This window comes from Salmo trutta, chromosome 24 (genome assembly GCF_901001165.1).
Source record: "Salmo trutta chromosome 24, fSalTru1.1, whole genome shotgun sequence".
Lineage (NCBI taxonomy): Eukaryota > Metazoa > Chordata > Actinopteri > Salmoniformes > Salmonidae > Salmo > Salmo trutta.
The window spans coordinates 16397803-16424664 of NC_042980.1; the positions used below are offsets into that span (position 1 = coordinate 16397803).

At 42.2% G+C, this 26862-nt stretch overlaps 1 protein-coding gene across 2 annotated transcripts in view; it reads right to left on the reverse strand.

Annotated features, from left to right (window-relative positions):
- The window catches only part of LOC115160818 (glypican-6), a 116081-nt gene that overhangs the window by 1076 nt on the left and 88143 nt on the right, over positions 1-26862 (reverse strand). For both annotated transcript variants that reach the window (XM_029711274.1, XM_029711275.1), the window contains 2 exons: positions 4585-4724; positions 207-382 (listed from right to left, as the gene is read on the reverse strand). In XM_029711274.1, the coding sequence (XP_029567134.1) occupies positions 207-382; positions 4585-4724 (316 nt within the window). The remainder of the gene's footprint in view (positions 1-206; positions 383-4584; positions 4725-26862) is intronic.

The window sequence follows — 26862 nt, forward strand, 5'->3', positions numbered from 1 at the left end:
GAGGACTATTGATATAAAATACACGTTCAACGTTGAAGTGATCACATGAATTTAGAAATAATTACTGCATTTTTTGAACATGAAACGGTGAAGTATAAAAACAAAAAATCCAATACTTGTACAGTAGGTATACTGGGAAAACTGTATAGCTACAGTATTTCTTAACAATAAAATATATATTTAAAAAAATGTGTGGAGTTACTTACTTGAGTCTTGAAAGTAGATATCATTGCCATTGTAGGCATTTTTTAACTTGTTTGTCATCACTCTCAGAGCCATGATCTGCTGGCGAATGAACGTGTCCGGCCTGGTGATGTCCACACCCACCTCCGGGTTATTCACCTGATTGGTCAATCCGTCTTTCATAACCTCTGGGAAATACCTGCCAGGCAGGACAAAAAAAAGATGACTTAATTTCATATGTACTAAAAAGAGAGTTACCATAGTTACCACTGAAATCCCCTGAAACTGTTTTTTTTTAATAGAAATCATGTCTTAAGCACACTGAGAGAAACCAATTCATTAGGCAATTAGCAGAACATTTCATGTGTAACATTGGAGCAACACACTGGGGTGAATGAGAGTAATGCCAGAGCGGTTAATGACACTCGACAGCCTCATTAACCCTTAGCCTACAATTTCCGCAGCCCCGCGGAAGTCAAATTTACATAATACAAAAATCCCCATCAAAATCCATCTGTTTAAGCTAGAGATATTTTTTTGCATGGGCTGCATCTCAATCCACCAAAATCAGCCTTCTGCATCTGCGGTGAAAGGTGGCAGAGCTAGAGCTGTGTTTGTCAGTGTAACGATGTACGCTGAGAGTCGGGTTCAGGGAGTGAGTGTTTTAATAAATAAACACAACACAATACAAAATAAGAAACACGAACAACGCACAGACATGACACAGGAACAGAAACAATAATGCCTGGAGAAGGAACCAAAGGGAGTGACATATAGGGAAGGTAATCAGGGAAGTGATGGAGTCCAGGTGAATCTGATGACGCAGAAAAATGTATCCATGCTTTTGCCACTTCTAGATTAGACTACTGCAATGCTCTACTTTCCGGCTACCCGGATAAAGCACTAAATAAACTTCAGTTAGTGCTAAACACGGCTGCTAGAATCTTGACTAGAACCCAAATATTTGATCATATTACTCCAGTGCTAGCCTCTCTACACTGGCTTCCTGTTAAGGCAAGGGCTGATTAAGGTTGTACTGCTAACCTAATAAGCATTACATGGGCTTGCTCTTTCCGATTTGGTCCTGCCGTACATACCTACACGTACGCTAAGGTCACAAGACGCAGGCCTCCTTACTGTCCCTAGAATTTCTAAGCAAACACCTGGAGGCAGGGCTTTCTCCTATAGAGCTCCAATGGTCTGCCTACCCATGTGAGAGACGCTGACTCCTTTAACCTTTAAGTCTTTATTGAATACTCATCTCTTCAGTGGGTCCTATGATTGAGTGTAGTCTGGCCCAGGAGTGTGAAGGTGAACGGAAAGGCACTGGAGCAACGAACCGCCCTTGCTGTCTCTGCATTGCCGGTTCCCCTCGGTTCCCTTCCCTTCTCTGCCTCTAACCCTATTACAGGGGCTGAGTCACTGGCTTACTGGTGCTCTTCCATGTCGTCCCTAGGAGGGGTGCGTCACTTGAGTGGGTTGAGTCACTGACGTGATCTTCCTGTCCGGGTTGGCGCCCCCCTTGGGTTGTGCCGTGGCGGAGATCTTTGTGGGCTATACTCGGCCTTGTCTCAGGATGGTAAGTTGGTGGTTGAAGATATGCCTCTAGTGGTGTGGGCTGTGCTTGGCAAAGTGGGTGGGGTTATATCCTGCCTGTTTGGCCCTGTCCGGGGGTATCGTCGGACAGGGCCACAGTGTCTCCCGACCCCTCCTGTCTCAGCCTCCAGTATTTATGCTGCAGTAGTTTATATGTCGGGGGGCTAGGGTCAGTCTGTTATATCGGGAGTATTTCTCCTGTCTTATCCGGTGTCCTGTGTGAATTTAAGTATGCTCTCTCTAATTCTCTTTTTTTCTTTCTTTTTCTTTCTTTCTTTCTTTCTTTCTTTCTTTCTTTCTTTCTTTCTTTCTTTCTTTCTCTCTCTCTTTCTCTCTTTCTCTCTCTCAGAGGACCTAAGCACTAGGACGATGCCTCAGGACTACCTGGCCTGATTATTATAAATACATTTGATTGATGTTGCGCAGGTGCGCGTAACGATGGTGACAGGTGTGTGCCATAACGAGCAGCCTGGTGACCTAAAGGCCAGAGAGGGAGCACACTTGACAGTCAGGCCATGAGACATCCAGAAAAAGGGATCTTCTCACAAAAAAGTCTGTAGTGTCCGAACGGTTTGGCAATCGGCTTCACAAGACTCGTCTGAAAGTCGGTACAGCCTCTTCTGCCAACTTCTGTCTATAACGTCTGAACGGTTTGGGCTACACACTAATATGTCCTCTGAAGGTTCCCGGAACCAGTTAAAAAAATAAATGGAAGTACAGTATATATGGAGATAGTTTAGTGCCTAAAATAAGGGGTTAAATACATGTAAAATACATACAAATAGTTTCTTGATCTTTCTTATATCTCTCAGATATAGGACAGACAATTCAGAACAAACTTCGTTTAGATGTTTTTTAACGGACTGTCTGTTGTTCCATGTAGTGAATCTGTTGTTCAATGTGTTTCTATTGGCGAATAGCAGTAATGCCAAATTCAATGTTTCATAAAAAAAATGTTTTATATATATCTTTTAATACCTTAAGGGATCTTAAAATGATGAATCAAAGAGAAAAATGGTCCTTGGTATGACCGTCTTAAAACAATTCCATATGTTAGCTTAGAACCCCTCCCCCCAGCTTAGACAGGGCTTAGATTCTAGAGGGTTTAAAGTCTGTTCTGGCCTCCCCTGCATGTGTTTCACCTCCTTCTGTTCCACAGAATTCTCCAGAACAGCCTGTGGGCTCTGCAACCGCCAGTTGAATAAGAAAGGACAGAGACAAAGGCTGGACTCTCCATGTAGCTCTCTACCATGTTATTTTTGTCCTCTGCTTTCCTTCTGACAAGCATGAATAGCAAAGGTCTGTTAGGGGTCACCAGGGTGAGTAGAGTGAACTCTTGAACTGCACATGTCTCAGAATGTGTTTACACACCACAATATATTTCACCCGGGAAAATGTTACAGGGGTCACTTTCTGTTTTTTTTTCTCACAACTCAGTCGCCACTGCCACCCACAAAGGGCTGTGCAATGTTATATTTCATCTCCAATACTAACTTTGTTTTCCTACATCCACCTATCCGTGCTAGTCTGAAACAGTCTTGCAGCTTCGAATAACAACACACCAAGAAGTACAATTTTTGTACGAGTCATAGTTGATATCAGGACCTCTTGGCCATCAAAACAAGAAATACTAAACTCACAAATAATAGACATTGAGCTGTTACAAAAATATTTTTTCCCCTACCATTTACCAGCGTAAAAATCTATCTGCCAATCTATGGAATACCCACAAGACCTATCACCAGTTATATTGCTCAGTAAGTGGAACGAAACTTGGAATGGAGTCAAACATGTGGTTTCCATATGTTTGATGTGTTTAATACCGTTCCATAAATTCCATACCAGACATTACAATGAGCCCGTCCTCCTATAGCTCCTCCCACCAGCCTCACCTGCCTCAGAATCTTTAGTTATGTTTCTATCTCAACCTTTGGGTGTTAAATGAGGGCTAACCAGTAGAGGCAGTATGTTTCTACCAGACAACCTGGCATATCAAGAAAGACGGGAAACAGATGTTCAGTAGGAAACACACAACAGGAGGCTGCTGAGGGGAGGACGGATCACAATAATGGCTGGGACGGAAGAAATGGAATGGCATCAAACACATGGAAACCGCTCCAGTCATTACCACGAGCCCGTTCTCCCCAATGAAGGTGCCACCAACCTCCTGTGAAACACACACAATCACAATTGTTGAATAAATGCAACCTCTATGTAATTAGCATATACTTAGGAAACAACTAAATATTACATTCAAAATGACTGAATAAATGAGCTATGCTATTATTATTCAAGTGAAGTCACCCAGAAACTAGTCAATATGCACATGTTGAAGTTGGATTATGTCTTTGGAATAACAGTAGTTTATTAGTCTCCCCTTTTGGGACAAAGCAGCATTTAACTTCAATTGTCAAACATTTTGGCTGCTAATGCAATTAGTTCCAGCAACGGGGCATCATGCGGGTTATAAAAAGACATCAAAGCAAATGAAAACAAACATTAAAGGCCCTCTCCAGGGAAGGCTCAGTTTGGTTCTGACGCTTTAATGTTTCCCAACTCCTCGGAGGACTTTGGAGTGCACAGCAATTTGTCTTCCGCTTGTTTTGCCATGCCTCTGCCAGAAATGTCAAGGCTCTCCAATAGTTAGTTGTCGTATTTGGGTCAGTGCAAAATACATAATAAAAGAGGTACTTAATTCAGGGATCAGACATATAATGGAAGTCATTTAGTGCTAGTTTACCTAAGTGTTCAGGATAAGCAGCCTGTGTTTGGGTGCATCTACAGATTTCTGCAGTCCAGTTTTACCTGCCCTTGGTGTGCCCATTCCAACACTGGTCGTCATCGGTGGCATTCCCTGCTGTCACCCTGTGTGGCTGGCAGATGTCCTCAGGCAGGTTGGACCACAACTTCTTGAACAGCTTCAGTTTCTCCTTGATGTCAATCACCTGAGCATGTGAAGTAAAGGGAGACCAATTGACAGCGCTGACTTGGGTATGAGACTCAATGGTCCATAACCTCATCATCGAGTGACACTTCGTCTTGCCAGAAAGACTGTAGTGTACACTTGACACTTTATCAAGACATTCAACACAGATATTGCAGCTAAAAGAATGGTCAAATTGTGAGTGTACATTTTGAGAGTATACACGGTTAAAAATCGATTTCACTCGTAGCTCAAGGAGACAATGAAGCTGTCCCCTATAGAGAACGTATGGGATGAAGGCTGATGTAGAGAAAAGTCCAGACCAGCAGTGCCCTCCAAAGACACATTTACCTAGCAACCACGCATCACAACCACAACATGCCTGGCAACTTGCACCATAAACCTGGATGCTGTATTAAAAAGTTTGGATTTACGTCGTTCACAGAAGTTGAAGGGAAACCTGATAACGTCAGAGTGTCTCCCTTATCTGTCTCCCCTTGTCATGCTGTGAGCAGCAGGGGAAATTGTAGTGAACCTGTAGTTGAACATGAAAGGTGCAGTACTGACAGTGGGGTCGCTGCTGTAGGCCACTGCCACTGCTTTTGATGTGTTAATCCTGTCACACGGATGCCAAAGCATGTTAGCAGCTCTGATGCTGCTGCCCAGAGGGGCCAGGATACCACTCAGTGCACTAACATCACCGGCCATGTTTCACTAAACCACACAACTGACTGCACTAAGATTCAATTATTTTGGGGATACACTGGGTGCAAATGGCATCCTATTCCCTATGTGGTGCACTACTTTCGACCAGGCCCATAGGACTCTGTATAATATACCTACCATTATATGAGCTAAGATGGACCGGGTAATATGGATCCATGTGATGTCACCATCAATAAATACAGAGATTAGACTGACACAACTCCAATACGTTCCTTTATAGCGGCCCCTGATTACCGTGTGATCTGAGGAATAAAACGTACTGTACTGTGCAGCTAGAGAAGGCAGGGGTGGCTTTGTTGGTTGGTGGATGGTTTTAAAAGAACATTCAAGAGATTCATTTTGGCCAGTCTGCTTTACAGAGCTTTGAGAAATAAATGTGGGCTTTAACTTTTGTACAGTTCATTCGGAAAGTATTCAGACCCCTTCCCTTTATCCACATTTTGTTATGTTACATCCTTACTCTAAAATGGATTCAATTGTTTTTTTCCTTCATCAATCTACACACAATACCCAAAAATGACAAAGCAACAACAGGATTATAGATATTTTTGCAAAAAAAATAATAATAATACTGAAATATCACATTCACATAAGTATTCAGACCTTTTATCCAGTACTTTGTTGAAGCACCTTTGGCAGCGATTACAGCCTCAAGTCTTCTTGGGTATGAGGCTACCAGCTCCCCCTTTATTTGGGGAGTGTCTTCCATTCTTCTCTGCAGATCCTCTTAAGCTCAGTCAGGTTGGATGGGGACCGTCGCTGCACAGCTATTTTCAGGTCTATCCAGAGATGTTAGATCGGGTTCAAGTCCGGGCTCTGGCTGGGCAACTCAAGGATATTCAGAGATTTGTCCCGAAGCCACTCCTGCATTTTCTTGGCTGTGTGTTTAGGGTTGTTGTCCTGTTTGAAGGTGAACCTTCGCCACAGTCTGAAGTCCTGAGCGCTCTGGAGCAGGTTTTCATCAAGGATCTGTCTGTCCTTTGCTCTGTTCATCTTTCCCTTGATCCTGACTAGTCTCCCAGTCCCTGCCATTGAAAAACATCCCCCACAGCATGATGCAGGATGGTGCCAGGTTTCCTCCAAATGTGAAGTTTGGCATTCAGGCCAGAGTTTAATCTTGGTTTCATCAGACCAGAGAATCTTGTTTCTCATGGTCTGAGAGTCCTTTAGGTGCCTTTTGGCAAACACCAAGTGGGCTGTCATGTGTCTTTTACTGAGGAGTGGCTTCCGTCTGGCCACTCTACCATAAAGGCCTGATTGGTGGAGTGCTGCAGAGATGGTTGTCCTTCTAGAAGGGTTCTTGGTCACCTCCCTGACGAAGGCCCTTCTCCCCCGATTGCTCAGCTTGGCCAGGCGGCCAGCTCTAGGAAGAGTCTTGATGGTTCTAAACTTCTTCCCTTTAAGAATGATGTGTTCTTGGTGACCTTCAATGCTGCAGACATTTTTTGGTACCCTTCCCCAGATCTGTGCCTCAACACAACCCTTTCTCGGAGCTCTACGGACAACTCCTTCGACCTCATGGCTTGGTTTTTGCTCTGACATGCATTGTCAACTGTGGGATCTTATATAGACAAGTGTGTACCTTTCCAAATCATGTCCAATCAATTGAATTTACCACAGGTGGACTCCAGTCAAGTTGCAGAAACATCTCAAGGATGATCAATGGAAACAGGATGCACCTGAGCTACATTTCGAGTCTCATAGCAAAGGGTCTGAATAATTTTGTAAATAAGGTATTTTTTTTATATAAATTGCTAACATTTTCTTAGAAACAGTTTTAGCTTTGTCATTATGGGGTATTGTGTGTAGATTGATGATAAAACATATATTTAATACATTTTAGAATAAGGCTGTAACGTAACAAAATGTGGAAAAAGGGAAGGGGTCTGAATACTTTCCGAAGGCACTGTACTGATAGCTGTGTTTAATGTGACTTTAATGACGTTATCACGAAACTATGATGGGGCTCTAGGTTGTGTTATCTTACGTCACTCCATATTCTCATTGATCATATTCTGTTTCATTACAAAATAAGTGAATACATATTAAATATATATTTCTTTATATCCCATATTCTTAACATTTAAATATATAACTGATATTCCTACAGAGTGAACAAAGACCATCTCCAGAGAGAGAAAATATACTTTGAATGGAATCCAAATGGAATTTGACTTTCTACCTCAATCTCAAATACTTTCAGCACACCAAAGGAGTGAGGATAAAGAAAGAGGAGAAGTAGACCAAATGCAATTTACTTCTATAAACTGTTTTTGAATCTCAGTCCCCCTCTTCATTGTGCATTCCCTATGAATAAATCAAATGGTATGATGACTGCATCAACAAGCTGATACAGGCAGAATGGCAGTATGGCATACTATGACCACTAGATGGCACTACATCTCTTAGAAATTGAGGGAGTGCGTGTGTATGGTGTGAGTAAGTGAGAAAGAGAGAGACCGCAAATTCAACTGCAAATTCAACACTGTGTACCAGCCTTTATACATTAATGTATTACATTATACATGAATGTATATTAATGTACACTGAGTGCACAAAACATTAGGAACACCTTCCTAATATTGCATTGCACCCCATTTTGTCCTCAAAACAGCTTCAATTCGTCAGGGCATGGACTCTACAAGGTGTCAAAAACGTTCCGCAGGGATGCTGGCCCATGTTGTCTCCAATGCTTCCCACAGCTGTGTCAAGTTGACTGGCTGTCCTTTGGGTAATGGACCACCCAAAACAGTTCTTGACACACTCAAACCGGTGCCGTCACCTACTACCATACCCTGTTCAAAGGCACTTCAATATTTTGTCTTGTTCATTCACCCTCTGAATGGCACACATACACAATCAATGACGTAATTGTCTCAAGAATTAAAAATCCTTATTTAACCTGTCTCCTCCCCTTCATCTACACTGATTGAAGTGGATTTAACAGGTGGCATCAATAAGGGATCATAGCTTTCACCTGGATTCACCTGGTCAGTGCCTTCAGAAAGTATTCACACCCCTTGACTTATTCCATATTTTGTTTTGTTACAGCCTGAATTGCTCACCCAACTACACACAAAACTCCATAATGACAAAGTGAAAACATGTTTTTAGAAATGTTTGCAAATGTATTGAAAATTAAGTCAATACTTGTTTGAATCACCTTTGGCAGCGATTACAGCTCAAATCAAATCAAATTTTATTTGTCACATACACATGGTTAGCAGATGTTAATGCGAGTGTAGTGAAATGCTTGTGCTTCTAGTTCCGACAGTGCAGCAATATCTAACAAGTAATCTAACAATTCCCAACAACTACCTAATACACACAAATCTAACAAGTAATATAACAATTCCCCAACAAATACCTAATACACACAAATCTAATGGGGTGAATGAGAATATGTACATATAAATATATGGAGGAGCAATGGCCGAGCAGCATAGGCAAGGTTCAATAGATGGTATAAAATACAGTATATACATGTGATATGAGTAATGTAAGATATGTAAACATTATTAAAGTGGCATTTTTAGAGTGGCATTGTATAAAGTGACTAGTGATCCATTTATTAAAGTGTCCAGTGATTTGGGTCTCAATGTAGGCAGCAGCCTCTCTGAGTTAGTGATTGCTGTTTAGCAGTCTGCTAGACTTGAGATAGAAGCTGTTTTCAGTCTCTCGGTCCCAGCTTTGATGCACCTGTACTGACCTTGCCTTCTGGATGGTAGCGGTGTGAACAGGCAGTGGCTTGGGTGGTTGTTGTCCTTGATGATCTTTTTGACCTTCCTGTGACATCGGGTGCTGTAGGTGTCCTGGAGGGGAGGTAGTTTGCCCCCGGTGATGCGTTGTGCAGATGGTAGCACCCTCTGGAGAGCCCTGCGATTAAGGGCGGTGCAGTTGCCGTACCAGGCTTTGAAACAGCCCGACAGGATGCTCTCAATTTTGCATCTGTAAAAGTTTGTTGGTTTTGGTTGACAAGGCACATTTCTTCAGCCTCCTGAGGTTGAAGAGGCGCTGTTGCGCCTTCTTCACCACACTGTCTGTGTGGGTGGACCATTTCAGTTTGTCTGTGATGTGTACGCCGAGGAACTTAAAACTTTCCACCTTCTCCACTGCTGTCCCTTCGATGTGGATAGGGGGGTGCTCCCTCTGCTGTTTCCTGAAGTCCACGATCATCTCCTTTGTTTTGTTGAGTCTTTCCGGGTAAGGCTCTAAGAGCCTCTAAGTGCTTTCTTTTATAATGTTTGCCCTTTTTTATTCTTCAAGCTCTGTCAAGTTGCTTGTTGATCATTGCTAGACAGCCATGTTCAAGTCTTGCCATAGCTTTATTTGTCGATTTAAGTCAAAACTGTAACTAGACCACTCAGAAACACTCAATGTTGTCTTGGTAAACAACTCCAGTGTATATTTGGCCTTGTCTTTTGTGTTATTGTCCTGCTGAAAGGTGAATTAATCTCCCAATGTCTGTTGGAAAGCAGACTGAACCCGGTTTTCCTCTAGGATTTTGCCTGTGCTTAGCTCTATTCCATTTCATTTTATCCTAACAATCTCCCTAGTCCTTGCAGATGACAAGCATACCAACAACATGATGCAGCCACCACCATGCTTGAAAATATGAGGAGTGGTACTCAGTGATGTGTTGTGTTGGATTTGCCCCAAACATAACACTTTGTATTCAGGACATGAAGTTCATTTCTTTGCCAAATGTTTTGCAGTTTTACTTCAATGCCTCATTGCAAACAGGATGCATGTTTTGGAATATTTTTACTATGTACAGGCTTCCTTCTTTTCACTCTGTCATTTAGTTTACAATGTTGTTGATCCATCTTCAGTTTTCTCCTATCACAGCCATTAAACTCTGTAACTGTTTTAAAGTCACCATTGCCCTCATGGTGAAATCCATGAGTGGTTTCTTTCCTTTCCGGCAACTGAGTTAGGAAGGACGCCTGCATCATTGTAGTGGCTAGGTGTATTGATATTGATCCAAAGTGTAATTAATAACTTCACCATACTCAAATGGATATTCAATGTATTTTTATTACATTTTTACCCATCTACCAATAGATGCCCTTCTTCGAAAGGCATTGGAATAAAAACAGTGGTCTTTGTGGTTGAATCTGTTTTTGAAATTCACTGTTCGACTCAGGAACCTTACGTATACTTTTATGTGTGGGGTACAGAAACTAGGTAGTCATTCAAAAATCATGGTAAACACTATTATTGTACACAGAGTGAGTCCATGCAACTTATTATGTGACTTGTACATTTTTACTCCTGAACTTATTTAGGCTTGTCATAACAAAGGGGCTGAATACACTTCAGCTTTCATTTTTTATGAATTGGTAAAAATGTCTAAAAACATAATTCCACTTAGACATTATGGGGTATTGTGTGTTGGACAGTGTAAAAAAATCAGGCTGTAACACAACAAAATGTGGAAAAAGTCAAGGGGTGTGAAAAGTTTCTGAAGGCACTCTATGTTGTGGAAAGAGTTTTGTACACTCACTGTATAATAGATACATTAATATATATTGTGTACCGACATCCACGCGCACACACACACACATTCTATACAAAATGTAAGTATGGATCATGCAAATGGTATCCATAATTAATACTTGACATTAAAGTAGCAAGGTCATACTTTAAACTATGCTGCCTCTTGCTGTGCTAATATGCCATGGGAATTGAAGTTTCTGCACCAGCAAGTGATAATACAAATGAGTTACATAAGTCTATATATACAAGCAAATGCTTTACACATTTACAAGATATTGTAAGGCTCCCGAGTGGTGCAGCTGTCTAATGCACTGCGTCTCTGTGCAGGAGGTGTCACTACAGTCCCTGGTTTGATTCCAGGCTGTATCATATCCGGCCGTGATTGGAAGTGGCGCAATTGGCTGGGGTAGGCCGTGATTGTAGTTAAGAATTTGTTCTTAACTGACTTACCTAGTTATATCAAGTTTACTTTTTTTTATCATAAAAAAAAATATTCAAGGTAAAAAACATGCAAAGATACATAGAGATTCTCAAAATGCAAAGAACCTTATCATCTCAGCTCTCGATAGAGCCACTTTTACTGAGAGAAAGTTTATTTGAATTCTCTAGTGCATGCATGTATGCATAAGAAGTGGAGGGTACATAGGCTGAGCAGCACTGATAGACAGGTACAGTATGTGCAGGGTGTAAATGAGAAGGGAATATGGAGAGTAGAAAGAGAAAGAGAGAGAAAGACTAAGAGAGAGAAGGAGAGAGAGAAGGCAGAAAGAGAGACACACAGAGAGCAAAAGAGAACGACTGAGATTGAGACAGAAAAGGAGAGAGAGAGAGAGAGAGAGAGAGAGAGAGAGAGAGAGAAAGAGAGAGAGAGAGAATAGAGAGGAAACTGAGATTATGTTCATGACCTTGATCATCTCTCTAAACAGCTGTCAGACAATAGGAGGTATTTCCATTAAAATCACAAACATCCTTAAAATACTCCAAAGAAATGAACCCCACTTCCTGTTTACTCTAACATCCACACTGATTGGGTGATAATGACAAATGTGAAGCCACAGGACATTAAAGGTATGGTTATTAACCATGGTTAATATCCATATATATATATATATATATATCAAGACAGAGAACACAGGGCTCTAATGTAAGTCACTTTGGATAAGAGCGTCTGCTAAACGACTAAAATGCGAAACAATTTAAATGTAATGCTGACACGAGAAGTCTTCACCGTGAAGACAGAATGAAGACATTCCCTTTCATGTGCCACTTTGATGCACATTTGGACAAATGACATGTTGCACCACAGGAACCAGAAAATGTGCCATTATATGAGCTGTGTGTTAAATAGGTAGCTTTCAACCCTATTCACTAGCATTCACTGTCCAGGAAATAAATACAGTACCAACCACTGTACAAATAATGTTAGTAATAATATCAAGGATATTCGATAGAGAATATTATAATAGCTATCAAGAGAGCACTGTTCAGAGTTTCTGTATTTGACTAGCTAATCTCACAGTGGAGTCTTTCCAGTTTAAACAACCCAGGATTACCCAATCAAAGAGCATGGGCTTGTGTTTCTGCTTCTGAACTCATATCTACATGCTGTTTAATGCATCATGCCATCTATAATCCATCTCTCTTCAAAGCACGGAGCGGTCCTTTAGGCTAATGACAGAATATTTAGAATACCTCCAGAGGACGCGTGCCTGCTGATTGCTTTAGAATGACTGCCACTAGGCAACGATATGCAGGGACGGCCACAGAACCTGACAAACAGGGCAAAAAGTAATTAGGAAATGTGAAATTGTTTCAGGATTGCTGGGGGTTGAGGCTTTCTGAGCTTCAACATGACATTTCCAGTCTCAATGCTTGTTTGTATTCATAATGAAATACATATCGTTGTGACAAAGCTTTTCACATAAAGGTTATGGGGGAAAAAAGTGCTATGGTTTGGATGGAATAATGTGTGAAAACATTGAAGATTTAACATGAAATTAAACAGAGAGGATCAAATTCTGCAGCAGAGTCCTGCCTAGCCTTCTGCCTACTCTCTCTCTCTCTCTCTCTGTCCTGAGCCATACAGGTACATCTCTCGCTCGCTCTCTCTGTCCCTGTTTCTCTCTCTCTCTCTCTGTCCTGAGCCATACAGGTACATCTCTCGCTCGCACTCTCTGTCCCTGTTTCTCACTCTCTCTCTCTGTCCTGAGCCATACAGGTACATCTCTCGCTCTCTCTGTCCCTGTTTCTCTCTCTCTCTGTCCTGAGCCATACAGGTACATCTCTCGGTCGCTCTCTCTGTCCCTGTTTCTCTCTCTCTCTCTGTCCTGAGCCATACAGGTACATCTCTCGCTCTCTCTGTCCCTGTTTCTCTCTCTCTCTGTCCTGAGCCATACAGGTACATCTCTCGGTCGCTCTCTCTGTCCCTGTTTCTCTCTCTCTCTCTGTCCTGAGCCATACAGGTACATCTCTCGCTCGCTCTCTCTGTCCCTCTTGCTCTCTCTTTCTCTCTCTCTCTGTCCTGAGCCATACAGGTACATGTCTCACTCTCTCTCTCCCTGTCTCTCTCCCTGGCTCTCTTTTGATTTCTCCCTTTCCACCTCTCTTTCTCACTTTCTCTCCCCTCCCTCTCTCTCTCCCCCCTCTGTCTGCAGCTGTCTGCAAGGGGATTACCAATGGGAAACCAGCGGGTCTAACTGATGGATATAAAAGGCAGTACTGGGGATTAATCCAGCTGTAAACATCATTAGTTATGTGCTAATGCCGCCGTAAATTACACACACACTACCTGTCATACAGCGGACATCATGACTTTACTTTTAAACTCAGATCAACTAAAGTGCCTTCAAATTCAAAGCAGTTCGTTCCAAAGCAAACTTACCATGCACACTATATTTGCTCATTGTGGGAAATAATTGGGTAGTTCGGCATAGATAAATACATGGGCAGAGTATTTACAGATGATTGTCATCTACCTAGGCTACAAGAGTAAATGCATTTTATATCCTATAAGCAAATATTTTATGCAGAGAATTATATGCCTTTATTTGTAGTAAAAAAACAAACCTTTGTGCATTGATAAAATGACCCTTGCCATATCACTTTTTTTCTCTCGTCCCTTTGTCCTTCTATCTGTGTTGCCCTTGCCAATCTCCAGATCAAAAACTGACATGTTACCGGCTTTCAAGCCAAAGTCAACCTCCTGGCTGTTCTACAATGCTGCCTGGGGCCGGAGACCAAACTCTATCAACTTACTACGAGATGAGCACCAAGGTGACTAATATCAACTTCCACTGGCTGTCAGACTGCAGAGGTGAGACACTGCATATAAAAAGGGGAATGCCCTAACTTGATTCAGCACTGCTTTCATTAAACACATTTTCATTCCGTTTTTTCTTTTAATAAGGCAAGGTGTCACTTCCTCAGAGCGTCGTTAATGTGGATTTGGAAAATATAGTTTTAAAAAGGTACAGATGTTCTATGTCACTTACAAAGTCCATTATGATGATTAATCAACTGTTAATTATGGGTTTCTAAATGAATAACAAAGGATGTCATCGCTGCCGCATATAAAAAGTATCCTTCAGTCACAAGTCTCTGCTAAATGAGTGCAGGCTGAGCTCAGTCTAATCATAGCCTGTACAGAAGGTCTGACCACACAAACCACAAGGGGCAGAGAACTCCATGATCAACCTATTTTCCCTGGCAACAGTCACTACTGCCTGCTTTTAAAATAGGTTTTCATTTGATATGAATGCTGTATTCTAGCTGCATCTCAATTACAGTACAGAGCTCAAGGAGTCTGCTCCCTGCAGCAAACCCCTGCCATACTCCATACGTCTGACTCTGACCAACAGTGAGGTGGAATGGATGACCCTGACACCAGACACTCTTCTCTCATCGGAGTCCACGGGAACAGGGATGTTTCAGTCTGCCACAGTAGATCCAGACCCTAGGCTACTCCATTGGGCAACACTGCTGGTTTTCATTCTAACCCTCTGAGTAGAGACTGATTCACACCTGGGACAGTGGGTGAATTAGACATTCCCGCCCTTTGTCAAGGTTGGTAAAACGTCTGTTACAGTATCTGTCACTGCTGTCATTTATTCAACAAACGTGGAATCCATACAATCTTTTCACACTCCTTCACATTCTTCACAAATGCTGCTGCTTGTCTATCCTGATTGCCCAGTCACTTTTCCCCTACCTACATGTACATATTACCTCAATTACCTCAACTTCCTCGTACCCCTGCACATTGACTCGGTACCGGTACTCCTTGTATGTAGCCTCGCTATTGTCATTTTATTGTGTTACTATTTCCTTTTTTTTGTTGCTATTTTTTCTCACATTTTAACTCTGCATTGTTGGAAAAGGGCTAGTAAATAAGCATTTCACGGTTGTATTCGGCGCAAGTGACAAATACAATTTGATCTTAAATAACACTATTTACCTATCCTTTATGTTTTTAAAGACTGCAGATGTCCCTGTTCCCCAGCTCCAGTGTAGAGAATGGTGGCGGTGGAGTGAACCCCTGTGGGTGTTTGTCCCTCGACACGGCTATTTAATCACTGGTGTCTAACACCTCATAAACCCTTCCTCCTGGGCCTGGGTCTCCTCATAAACAGCACAGCCTCTCAACCACGACACACCATCTGTCCAAAAACCCACTCTGCATATTAAAAATCTCCAAAGAAGAATATTGCCCCCCCCCTTCCAAAAAACACATACTAAGTAAATTAACTCTGAGATTGTGTTTTGAATAAGACTTTCCACAATGGCGGGACCATTGAATTGTGTGTGTATCCTTGGAAGAAGCTAAACTCTGAGAGGGGACAGGGGTTACTGCATAAAGCAGCTAGTGTAGTGCACATGGATGTGTTGTCTCATTTCACCCTAATCAATAACAATCAACAGAGGGCAAATACAAACATGTTTCCCCTCTGTGACGCTGTATTGGGCGACCCCTAAAAGAGATCAAACAACTGTTAATCCTTTCAGTTTAAGCACAGACGGGACGGATATACCTGAGCGCTTCCTCCTTCAAACTCAGGTCAATGACACAGTCGGTCTTTACAGTAACTTCAATGTGTTGTTTGTATTATAAAACTAGCTTACTGCAGTGCAACTTCCAAAACACACAAACCCTGATGGCATTGGCAAACGGCCATACATGATTGTACAGACTCTAAGTGAATATCTCCATGAGTAACAAAGCAACTGTGTTTCAGTGAACAACTGGCAGAAACTAAGCTGTCACGTTGTCTTCAGCAGCGTTCTGAAGTTGTCAGCAGCGCTCTGAACTTGTCACATGTATCAGCAGCACTCTGATATTGAATTTGAATAAAGTGGTCACAGTGCCGAACTGTGAAATATCTGTGCTACTGTGGTATATTTCAGTGGCCACAAGATAAACGTTTGGAAGCCAATTACTATTTATCCATGCCAGAACAGGTGGAGGCCAATCATCCTGCAGCTCCAGCCACAGCCTCACGCTTCAGTATCAGCAGCCAAAGTCCTACCCTCAGCTCCAACCTTAACATCAGCCCAAGCCCCAGCAGCTAACTCGAGCCTCAGCCGCAGCTTTAACCCAAGCCCTTAACCCCAGCAGTCCTAAGCCCGAGTAGCACCAGCCCTACCCCCAGCCCCATGCAGCCCCATGCAGCCCCATGCAGCCCCATGCAGCCCCATGCAGCCCCATGCAGCCCCATGCAGCCCCATGCAGCCCCATGGAGCCCCATGCAGCCCCATGCAGCCCCATGCAGCACCATGCAGCCCCATGCAGCCCCATGCAGCCCCATGCAGCCCCATGCAGCCCCATGCAGCCCCATGCAGCCCCAGCCCCATGCAGCCCTGGCTTGGTTCCCTAGAGTCCTGATTATGTCTCTGCATTAAATCTGCCGGAGCGGAAGGCTATGATTTAACACAGAGATCTCAGCATAGCGGTGGTGTGTCCTGCCTGTATATCATTCCAATACCCAAGACTGATGGCACCATACGTCTGTGAAGCCCTGTCTTTGTGACTGTTATTACAATGTTTCCTGGCACAGCACATAATTGACGCGAGGTGAGAGTCTTATTGTCATTCAAATGTGACTATTATTTTCAGGTTGCTTTGATTTAACTTTGGAACAGTGAGAGAAATGTAGCAGGATCTTCCCCAGCGTTATGGTTGGCAGAGATTGAAGGAATGACAGATGCAAGCAAGGCTACGGGAACAATGGCAATGAATATTTATCACCACTCAGAAGGCTCCCCATATATCAAGTGTTTGAAATGTTCAATCCTCATATTAGACAAGGGAATAACACGTACATAGAGCAATGATGAAACAATATTCATATCTACAGTACTTTTACTTGGGAATTCTTCTTGTAGTGCTAGTGCATAATGATGAGAGACTTCAATCTTGATCCAGTGCAGCTTCACGTACAGTAGAACAAACAAACAGTTATGGTTGGTGTCATATGTTGTTTATGTGGACAATAAACTGCTGTTTTGACTCTTTCCCAAATATATATTGAATTGTAGCTATTATGTAGTTCTGTTTTACACAATTCAACACAACAGTATTACTGTATGAGAGAAATCCTTCAACATGCACATCATTTCATGTACTATACGTTACGTGTCTGGGATTTTATCTTAGCTCTCACTTCTCTAGGTCCTTAAATAGTATAACAGTGTTGTTTCAGGGGACGCATAATTACCTGTTAATGGCTTCTCTCTCAGAGGGATAATTTGGTCAAGTTCCATCACAGGCAAATCAGTCCACTTCTCTCTAATTTCTAATTGAAACCCCCATGGATAGATAGTAACATTGAGAGGACAGGGCAAGACCAAATACCTGAAGAAACCAATGCTTTACAAGGAGGAGTAAGTGTGTTATAGCGTACCATGTTCAACTAATTCAAGAAATACAGTATTTTAGTGCTCTGAAATATAGCACCAAACATACTGCATTAGCATACAGTATGTCACTGTGCAGTAGTTGTGAGATCTTTAACCTTTTACTAACTCTTGCATGCAGATTCCAGTGGGAGTACAGTATTCTAACGAAGGGGTTGAAGAAGGTCCAACAATAAGTGGCTTCTTTCAATTAGTTGTTGTTATAACAGCCTTTTACACGCAGTCAAATTGTCCCAACGTGCCGTAATCAGAGTAACCCCTTTTTACATACCCTGGAATCAGTCCCTCAACGACTAGCAGTTAAGCAATACACTTGATCATGGTGCGCTCAATTTATCAAACAGGGATGCCTTGGTGGGGCAAAATGACAGAACATTGATGAAATGGTTCTAAGTTTGTGCTAGTGATTTGCCCTAGGCTAGGACTGGAGAAGTGGTTGAACGAGAGGAGATGATTAAAGGGAAGCTCCATGCTGTTCAGAAGAACAGAGCAATCGGGGACCTGCTCTTCCCCGGCTGGCCCGGCTCTCCGGGGAAGCCTGCAAAGGCCCGGGTGTGATGGGGCCAAATGTATCTCATTAATGTATTGACAGATATGAAGAGGAGCAGGGCCTTAATGGCAACACCATTAGTTAGGATGAAGGAACGATCCATGGAAGGAGACCCTGCTAACAAGAGACGAAGAGGAACTTGGTGTGACGCTGCCTGAAATTATTCATATCAAATCCCTTGATGATTACAGCGCTGTTCCTCCAAGTAAAACATCAAATATCGCCGTATAATAGCCATATTAATAGCCATATTTATTTTTCAAATTACATGCAGTTAGTTTCAAGTTATACGTAGAGGTGAGTGGTACAGAGTGCCAGGACTCATTATGAGATAACAACTTGCGGTGGTGTTGCTTGTGGTTGTGGTGTGTGTGCATGTGCGTCTGGCAATGGGAGGGAATGTGTTATTTGGTGACTCTCATGTGAGAGCAAAACTGTCTATTTGTGGTGCGGTGCCATGGCTGTACCGCTGTACACATCTGCAAGCAGAGCAGAGTGACATCGTGACATCTTCAGGAATAGACATGATTTCCTTCCTTTTATAACTAAACACAGCTGTGAAAGAGCCTGGTGCCATGCCATCTTTACCATCCTTCTGCTGTCTGACACACAGATCATTGTTTCACATTATCAACTATTTGTGGATAGAAAGTGCTAATTCAAGAACTTAAATAGAATAAAATACCACAACTATTTGGTGAATGACTGATCCTTGGATTAAAAGGTGCGATGCAGGGCCCTCGGAAAGTATTCAGACCCCTTGACCTTTTCCAAATTTTGTTACGTTTCAGCCTTATTATAAAATGTATTAAATAAAACAAATCCTCAGCAATCTACACACAATACCCCATAATGACAAAGCAAAAACAGTTTATTTTATTTTAGCAAATGTATTAAAAATAATAAACAGAAATACTTTATTTACAAAATTATTCAGACCCTTTGCTATGAGACTCGAAATTTAGCTCAGGTGCATCCGGTTTCCATTGATCATCCTTGAGATGTTTCTACAGCTTGACTGGAGTCCACCTGTGGTAAATTCCATTGATTGGACATGATTTGGAAAGGTACACACTTGTCTATATAAGGTCCCACAGTTGACCATGCATGTCAGAGCAAAAACCAAGCCATGAGGTCGAAGGAGTTGTCCGTAGAGCTCCGAGACAGGATTGTGTCAAGGCACAGATCTGGGGAAGGGTACCAAAAAATGTCTGCAGCATTGAAGGTCCCCAAGAACACAGTGACCTCCATCATTCTTAAATGGAAGAAGTTTGGAACCACCAAGACTCTTCCTAGAGCTGGCCGCCTGGCCAAACTGAGCAATCGGGGAAGAAGGGCCTTGGTCAGGGAGGTGACCAAGAACCCGATGGTCACTCTGCCAGAGCTCTAAAGTTCCTCTATGGAGATGGGAGAAACTTCCAGAAGGACAACCATCACTGCAGCACTCCACCAAACAGGCCTGCATGGTAAAATAGCCAGACGGAAGCCACTCCTCAGTAAAAGGCACATGACAGCCCGCTTGGAGTTTGCCAAAAGGCACCTAAAGCCTCTCAGACCATGAGAAACAAGATTCTTTGGTCTGATGAAACCAAGATCGAACTGGGCTGAATGCTAAGCGTCACCTCTGGAGGAAACCTGACACCATCCCTTACGGTGAAGCATGGTGGTGGTTGCATCATGCTGTGGGGATGTTTTTCAGCTGCAGGGACTGGGAGACAAAGATGAACGGAGCAAAGTACAGAGAGATCCTTGACGAAAACCTGCTCCAGAGCTCTCAGGACCTCAGACTGGGGTGAAGGTTCACCTTCCAACAGGACAACGACCCTAAGCACACAGCCAAGACAACGCAGGAATGGCTTCGGGACAAGTCTCTGAATGTCCTTGAGTGGCCCAGCCAGAGCCCAGACTTGAACCCGATCGAACATCTCTGGAGAGACCTGAAAATAGCTGTGCAGCAACGCTCCTCATCCAACCTGACAAAGCTTGACAGGATCTGCAGAGAAGAATGGGAGAAACTCCCCATATACAGGTGTGTCAAGCTTGTAGCGTCATACCCAAGAAGAGTCTATGCTGTAATCAGTGCAAAAGGTGCTTCAACAAAGTACTGAGTAAAGGGTCTGAATACTTATGTAAATGTTATATTTCAGTTTTTGATTTGTAATAAATTAGCAAAAATGTCTAAAAAACCATTTTGCTTCATCATTATGGGGTATTGTGTGTAGATTTAATGAGGAAAAAAAGCATTTAATACATTTTGAAATAAGGCTGTAACGTAACAAAATGTGGAAAAAGTCAAGGTGTCTGAATACCTTCCCGAAGGCACAGTACATCAAATATCTGGCAGTATTATAGAATGTGTGACGTCTACTTTTGGACTAATTCTACAACGAGAGAGAGTAGAGACTAGTATCTCCTCAGTGAGATTTCCTGTGATGGAGACATGATAATAGAGACATTTGCTAACTTGTCATCCGTTTGTTCATCCTCATTTCCCTTGAAACCGCCTGGCAAATGATTTAGCATACAAGTAGCTCTAGAGACCTTGAAGTAGAAGAAAACACTAAACCGCTTGTATTAAACCCATTGTGATTTGTAACATTCTGAATGTAGTCTCGGGTGGTTATCCAAGATTGCTGGCATTTCCTGAATTTGTCAGGCTACCATTTTCAACCATTACATTTGTATGCTTGAGTACCACCCTTTGTTCAGAGATTCCTAAATACACTGTCAAATAATAGGACTATCCATCTTTACACTATTTATTTTTATGTGGTTTGGGGGAAACTAACAATTATGTTAGAATCTGTGGAATCTACATAATAGCATGGCTAGAATGGATAAATGCAACCACTATGAGAATGGATATGTGGATAGGCCTACTTACTTCCATTAAGCCGTATCTAAAACAAGAATGTTTCAGAGGCTTAAAGTGATTCTGCATTGCAGATGGTTTATGTATGGGTCAAGACTTTGAAAAAGGATAGAATGAAGGTTTCCAGGCTGCAGTATGACCCAGGCCACCACACCGGCATTTTACATTTGTTCCCATGCGCATGGCTGCAAGTCACAAGAGATCTGTACAATAGGTTTCACTTGCATGAGAGACTTCTTTCTATGAGACCCGATTCTACGAGACCTAAGTCTATTATGCTCCAGAGAGAAATAGGTAAACATTATATATATTATTAAACATATTATAAATATAAGTCAGACTATGAATAAAAGTAATTACAAATATAACAGGCAGCATAGAAACTACTGAGATGGAGCATGAGACCAAATTCAAAGGGTAGAATACAAGAGAAGCTGCAACAGACTGTTGTTGTGTTCCAAGATGATGCTCATCTAGCTAATGAAGATAGACAGTAGCTTGGTTTCTATGGCACTGCTCTGGAGTTATCCAATTTCCTTTACTGCACATTAGGCGCCACATCCATGCACAGCTAGAGGACTTCAGTCTCCCAAAAGCAATCAATGAGGCCAGCACAATTCATTTACATCCACACAACTGAATTAGGGCTGGCGAGCGCACGGATTTGCAAGTACATGGAAATGGACATCAGCCTATCGAGTTCCCGAAATATGAAGCAAAGAGTATAATTACACAGAAATAATCCACCGAATGGAGTTAACCAACCTCTTGCAACATCCACGTTCAGTTGTGCAACGATTTATGCTGACGCCGAAGCAATAGTTAGCTAAATCCATGTTGTATCACGTACAGTATACATTTCCAACTAAAAGGTTGTAAATGGCAACTAAACATTATTTTAAAATTCAATAAAATAACTTTTTTGCTTCCTGCTTTTTCCTGTGATTGAAAAATGACCTTGGAATACATTTCATGACAAGGACGCCCCAGGAGAAGACAATGAATAAAACAACTTATACTAAATGGCACATTAAAGGCCTGCCCTATCATCAAACAACAGCCGTTAAAGGCCCTCTCTGCCTGCCACTCTGTAGCGCCTTCATCTCCCTTAGGACGTTCAAAGATCCATTCCTCTCACAGGACTGTGATGGCGGATGGTGACAGGATGTCAGGAAATTAAGCAGTCATGGCTCACGGAGCAGGAGCCTGGAGGTGGACCTGCTCTTCAGGGCTTCCCCATAAAGCACTGCAACACAGCCAGACGACAACAGACCCTTCCTGAGTTCCTGCCATCCCTGGCTCAGCTTGCATCCTTTGACTAGCTAATTCACCGCTGAAGTCAGACACTAACTCCAAATCAAAGGACTCCTTAGCTTTGGAAACATGCGACATCACTGGGAGTGTCACTGATAATTATGATGTTATGGAAGTTAAAGGAAGACAGTGAGTGGGACGACAAAGCAGCAGAAGTGAAAGAGGGGGCCTCCCACTGGGTATCAGACACCTCTGACGGCGAATAAACAGATGGGAACAGTGACATTGATAACTGCTGCAGCTGTGGGGACTGCAGCTACTATATGAGAGACCACAGGATCCGGGTTAATAACTGTCAGTTACCTGGCAGAAGGCTGCTTCAATGAGGGAAATACATGTTTAAGGTATCTGGAGACACCCCCGCAATCCCAAGCCTATGCAAACTGCAGCAACCTACTGCCTTGGAGATAGCGGTTCATAAATGAATTTAGGGCTATCACATTTATCATGGCCGCTTCTGGATGGATATTTCAGTTGTCTGACTATGGTTAAAGTTAAAGAATGATAAGGTTACACTACCATGCACTGGGCCAATATGTCTGCACTCTCTGTTTTCCCAAAGCCTTTAACTTACAAGACATTATATCTTTACTGTTTTTACATTGCTTATTAAAGCATATACAGTGCATTCGGAAAGCATTCAGACCCATTGACTTTTTCCACATTTTGTTACGTTACAGACTTATTCTAACATTGACTAATGTATACATTTAAAAAAAAGAAGAAGGTATATTTTGAATACATTTGCAAACATTTCTAAAAACCTGTTTTTGCTATGTCGTTATTGGGTCCCGTGTTGCTCAGTTGGTAGAGCATGGTGTTTGCAACGCCAGCGTTGTGGGTTCGATTCCCACGGGGGACCAGTACGGAGAATAATTTTTTTTTTTAATGAAATGTATGCATTCACTACTGTAAGTCGCTCTGGATAAGAGCGTCTGCTAAATGACAAAAATGTAAATGTGGTATTGTGTGTAGAGTGATGAGGGGAAAGAAATATTTAATAAATTATAGAATAAGGCTGTAACTAAATGTGGAAAAAGTAAAAGGGTCTGAATACTTACACTGCAACTCATAACTATATAACCTATAACTCACAGATCAATGAAAACAACATTCTGACAGACAAAATGATTATTGTATTCAGAAAATCCCTTCTCTGGGGCCAGTGTGATTATTTTAAGACAGTCCAGCTTCCCATTACATCCTAATGATGGGCATACACCTTAGCCAAATACATTTCAACTCAGTTATTCACAATTCCTGACATTTAATCCTAGTAAACATTCCCTGTCTTAGGTCAGTTAGGATCACCACTTTATTTTAAGAATGTGAAATGTCAGAATAATAGTAGAGAGATTGATTAATTTCAGCTTTTATTTCTTTCATCACATTTCCAGTGGGTCAGAAGTGTACATACACTCAATTAGTATTTGGTAGCATTGCCTTTAAATTGTTTAACATGGGTCTAACGTTTCGGATAGCCTTCCACAAGCTTCCCACAATAAGTTGGGTGAATTCTGGCCCATTCCTCCTGACAGAGCTGGTGTAACTGAGTCAGGTTTGTAGGCCTCCTTGCTCGCACACGCTTTTTCAGTTCTGCCCACACATTTTCTATAGGATTGAGGTCAGGGCTTTGTGATGGCCACTCCACTTTGTTGTCCTTAAGCCATTTTGCCACAACTTTGGAAGTATGCTTGGGGTCATTGTCAATTTGGAAGACCCATTTGCAACCAAGCTTTAACTTCCTGACTGATCTTGAGATGTTGCTTCAATATATCCACATAATTTCCCTGATGATGCCATCTATTTTGTGAAGTGCACCAGTCCCTCCTGCAGCAAAGCACCCCAACAACATGATGCTGCCACCCCCGTGCTTCACGGTTGGGATGGTATTCTGCGGCTTGCAAGCCTCCCCCTTTTTCCTCCAAACATAATGATGGTCATTACGGCCAAACAGTTCTATTTTTGTTTCATCAGACCAGAGGACATTTCTCCAAAAAGTACAATCTTTTTTTTTCCCCATGTGCAGTTGCAAACCGTAGTCTGGCTTTTTTTATGGCGGTTTTGGAGCAGTGGCTTCTTCCTTGCTGAGCGGCCTTTCAGGTTATGTCGATATAGGACTCGTTTTACTGTGGATATAGGTATGTTTGTACCTGTTTCCTCCAGCATCTTCACAAGGTCCTTTGCTGTTGTTCTGGGATTGATTTGCACTTTTCGCACCAAAGTACGTTCATCTCTAGGAGACAGAACGCATCTCCTTCCTGAGCGGTATGATGGCTGCATAGTCCCATGGTGTTTATACTTGCGTACTATTGTTTGTACAGATGAACGTGGTACCTTCAGGCGTTTGGAAATTGCTCCCAAGGATGAACCAAACTTGTGGAGGTCTACAATTTTTTTCTGAGGTCTTGGCTGATTTCTTTTGATTTTCCCATGATGTCAAGCAAAGAGGCACTGAGTTTGAAGGTAGGCCTTGAAATACATCCACAGGTACAACTCCAATTGACTCAAATGATGTCAATTAGCCTATCAGAAGCTTCTTAAGCCATGACATCATTTTCTGGAATTTTCCAAGCTGTTTAAAGGCACAGTCAACTTAGTGTATGTAAACTTCTGACCCACTGGAATTGTGATATAATCTGTCTGCAAACAATTGTTGGAAAAATTACTTGTGTCATGCACTAAGTAGATGTCCTAACCTACTTGCCAAAGCTATTGTTTGTTAACAAGAAATGCGTTGAGTGGTTAAAAAACTAGTTTTAATGACTCCAACCTAAGTGTATGTAAACTACCAACTTCAACTGTATGTTAAAAAGCAGCTTTTCTCTTTTGAAATGGTGTAGGTGTACCCCAACAATAGAATGGTTTGGGCGTATACCGGTTATTAAAAATATTAATGCAAGTAGACCACTGACTGGCAAGCTCATCCTACTTTAGACCTCTGATTGGCAAGCTCATCCTACTTTAGACCGCTGATTGGCAAGCCTATCCTACTTTAGACCGCTGATTGACCAGCTCATCCTTCTCAGGGAGATGCCATCATGTTTAAGCACCAGCTGTCAGAGCAGCTCACAGATTACTGCACCTGTACATAGTCCATCTATAATTTAGCCCAAACAACTACCTCTTCCCCTACAGTATTTATTTATTTATTTTGCTCCTTTGCACCCCATTATTTCTATTTCTACTTTGCACTTTCTTCCTCTGCAAATCTACCATTCCAGTGTTTTACTTGCTATATTGTATTTACTTCGCCACCATGGCCTTTTTTGCCTTTACCTCCCTTATCTCACCTCATTTGCTCACTTTGTATATAGACTTATTTTTCTACTATATTATTGACTGTATGTTTGTTTTACTCCATGTGTAACTCTGTGTTGTTGTATGTGTCAAACTGCTTGCTTTATCTTGGCCAGGTCACAATTGTAAATGAGAACTTGTTCTCAACTTGCCTACCTGGTTAAATAAAGGTGAAATAAAAAAATAAATAAAAAATGTTCTATGAGGAAATAGCCAAGCATTTTTTAAACTGTCTGTTTGAGATACAAGTTTGAGGTGGGGTTTTGGAACAATATTTTCTCCAATTTATGCTTTGGCCACAAATACGAGTATAGGACGAGTCAACAACATTAACAACACTTGGATATGAGTTAACAGAATATGAACTTTTTAAAGTGAGACTTTCATTGGGCAGTTACTTTAACATTCAGCCTCTCGTCACCACCACTACAGTTCACAGCTTTATTATTGAAAGAACTCTATGGTATCATGAAACTGAGAGAGGACGGCTGTCTCTAGAAAGCTACTGTACTCTAGCAACTTTTTGTGGAGCCAGTAGAAACTGACTGTGAACCAGCCAGCACAGCAGAGAACTAGACACCCCCTGACTACAGTGCACATGGATCCTCATAATGGAGACCCTCATCAGGTGTCCTTGTCTAGCTGTCAGATGTCCATAATCAACCTCTGTCACTCAACTCAACATCTAGAGGGAATCTCCAAGCGGGCTAATTGCCCAGTTATTCATGAGGCAGTCTGGAGGCCTCATTTCACTCTGTCTGCCATTTGAGCAACCGCCCAGACACCACCACCACCAACCAACACCCCTCTCAGAGTTCTCCTCTGCCAAGCTCTGATGGAGTAGGTCACCTGGTTATTGCCTGGGCTCCTCCAGGAGTTGACTCCATTAGCTAAGGCAATGTGAGGTCTCTGCTGTGTCTGTATAGATATAGTGGGTAAGGGAGGAAAAACATGGACCGGCCTCTAGGGAAGAGTCCTCACTACCTGAAG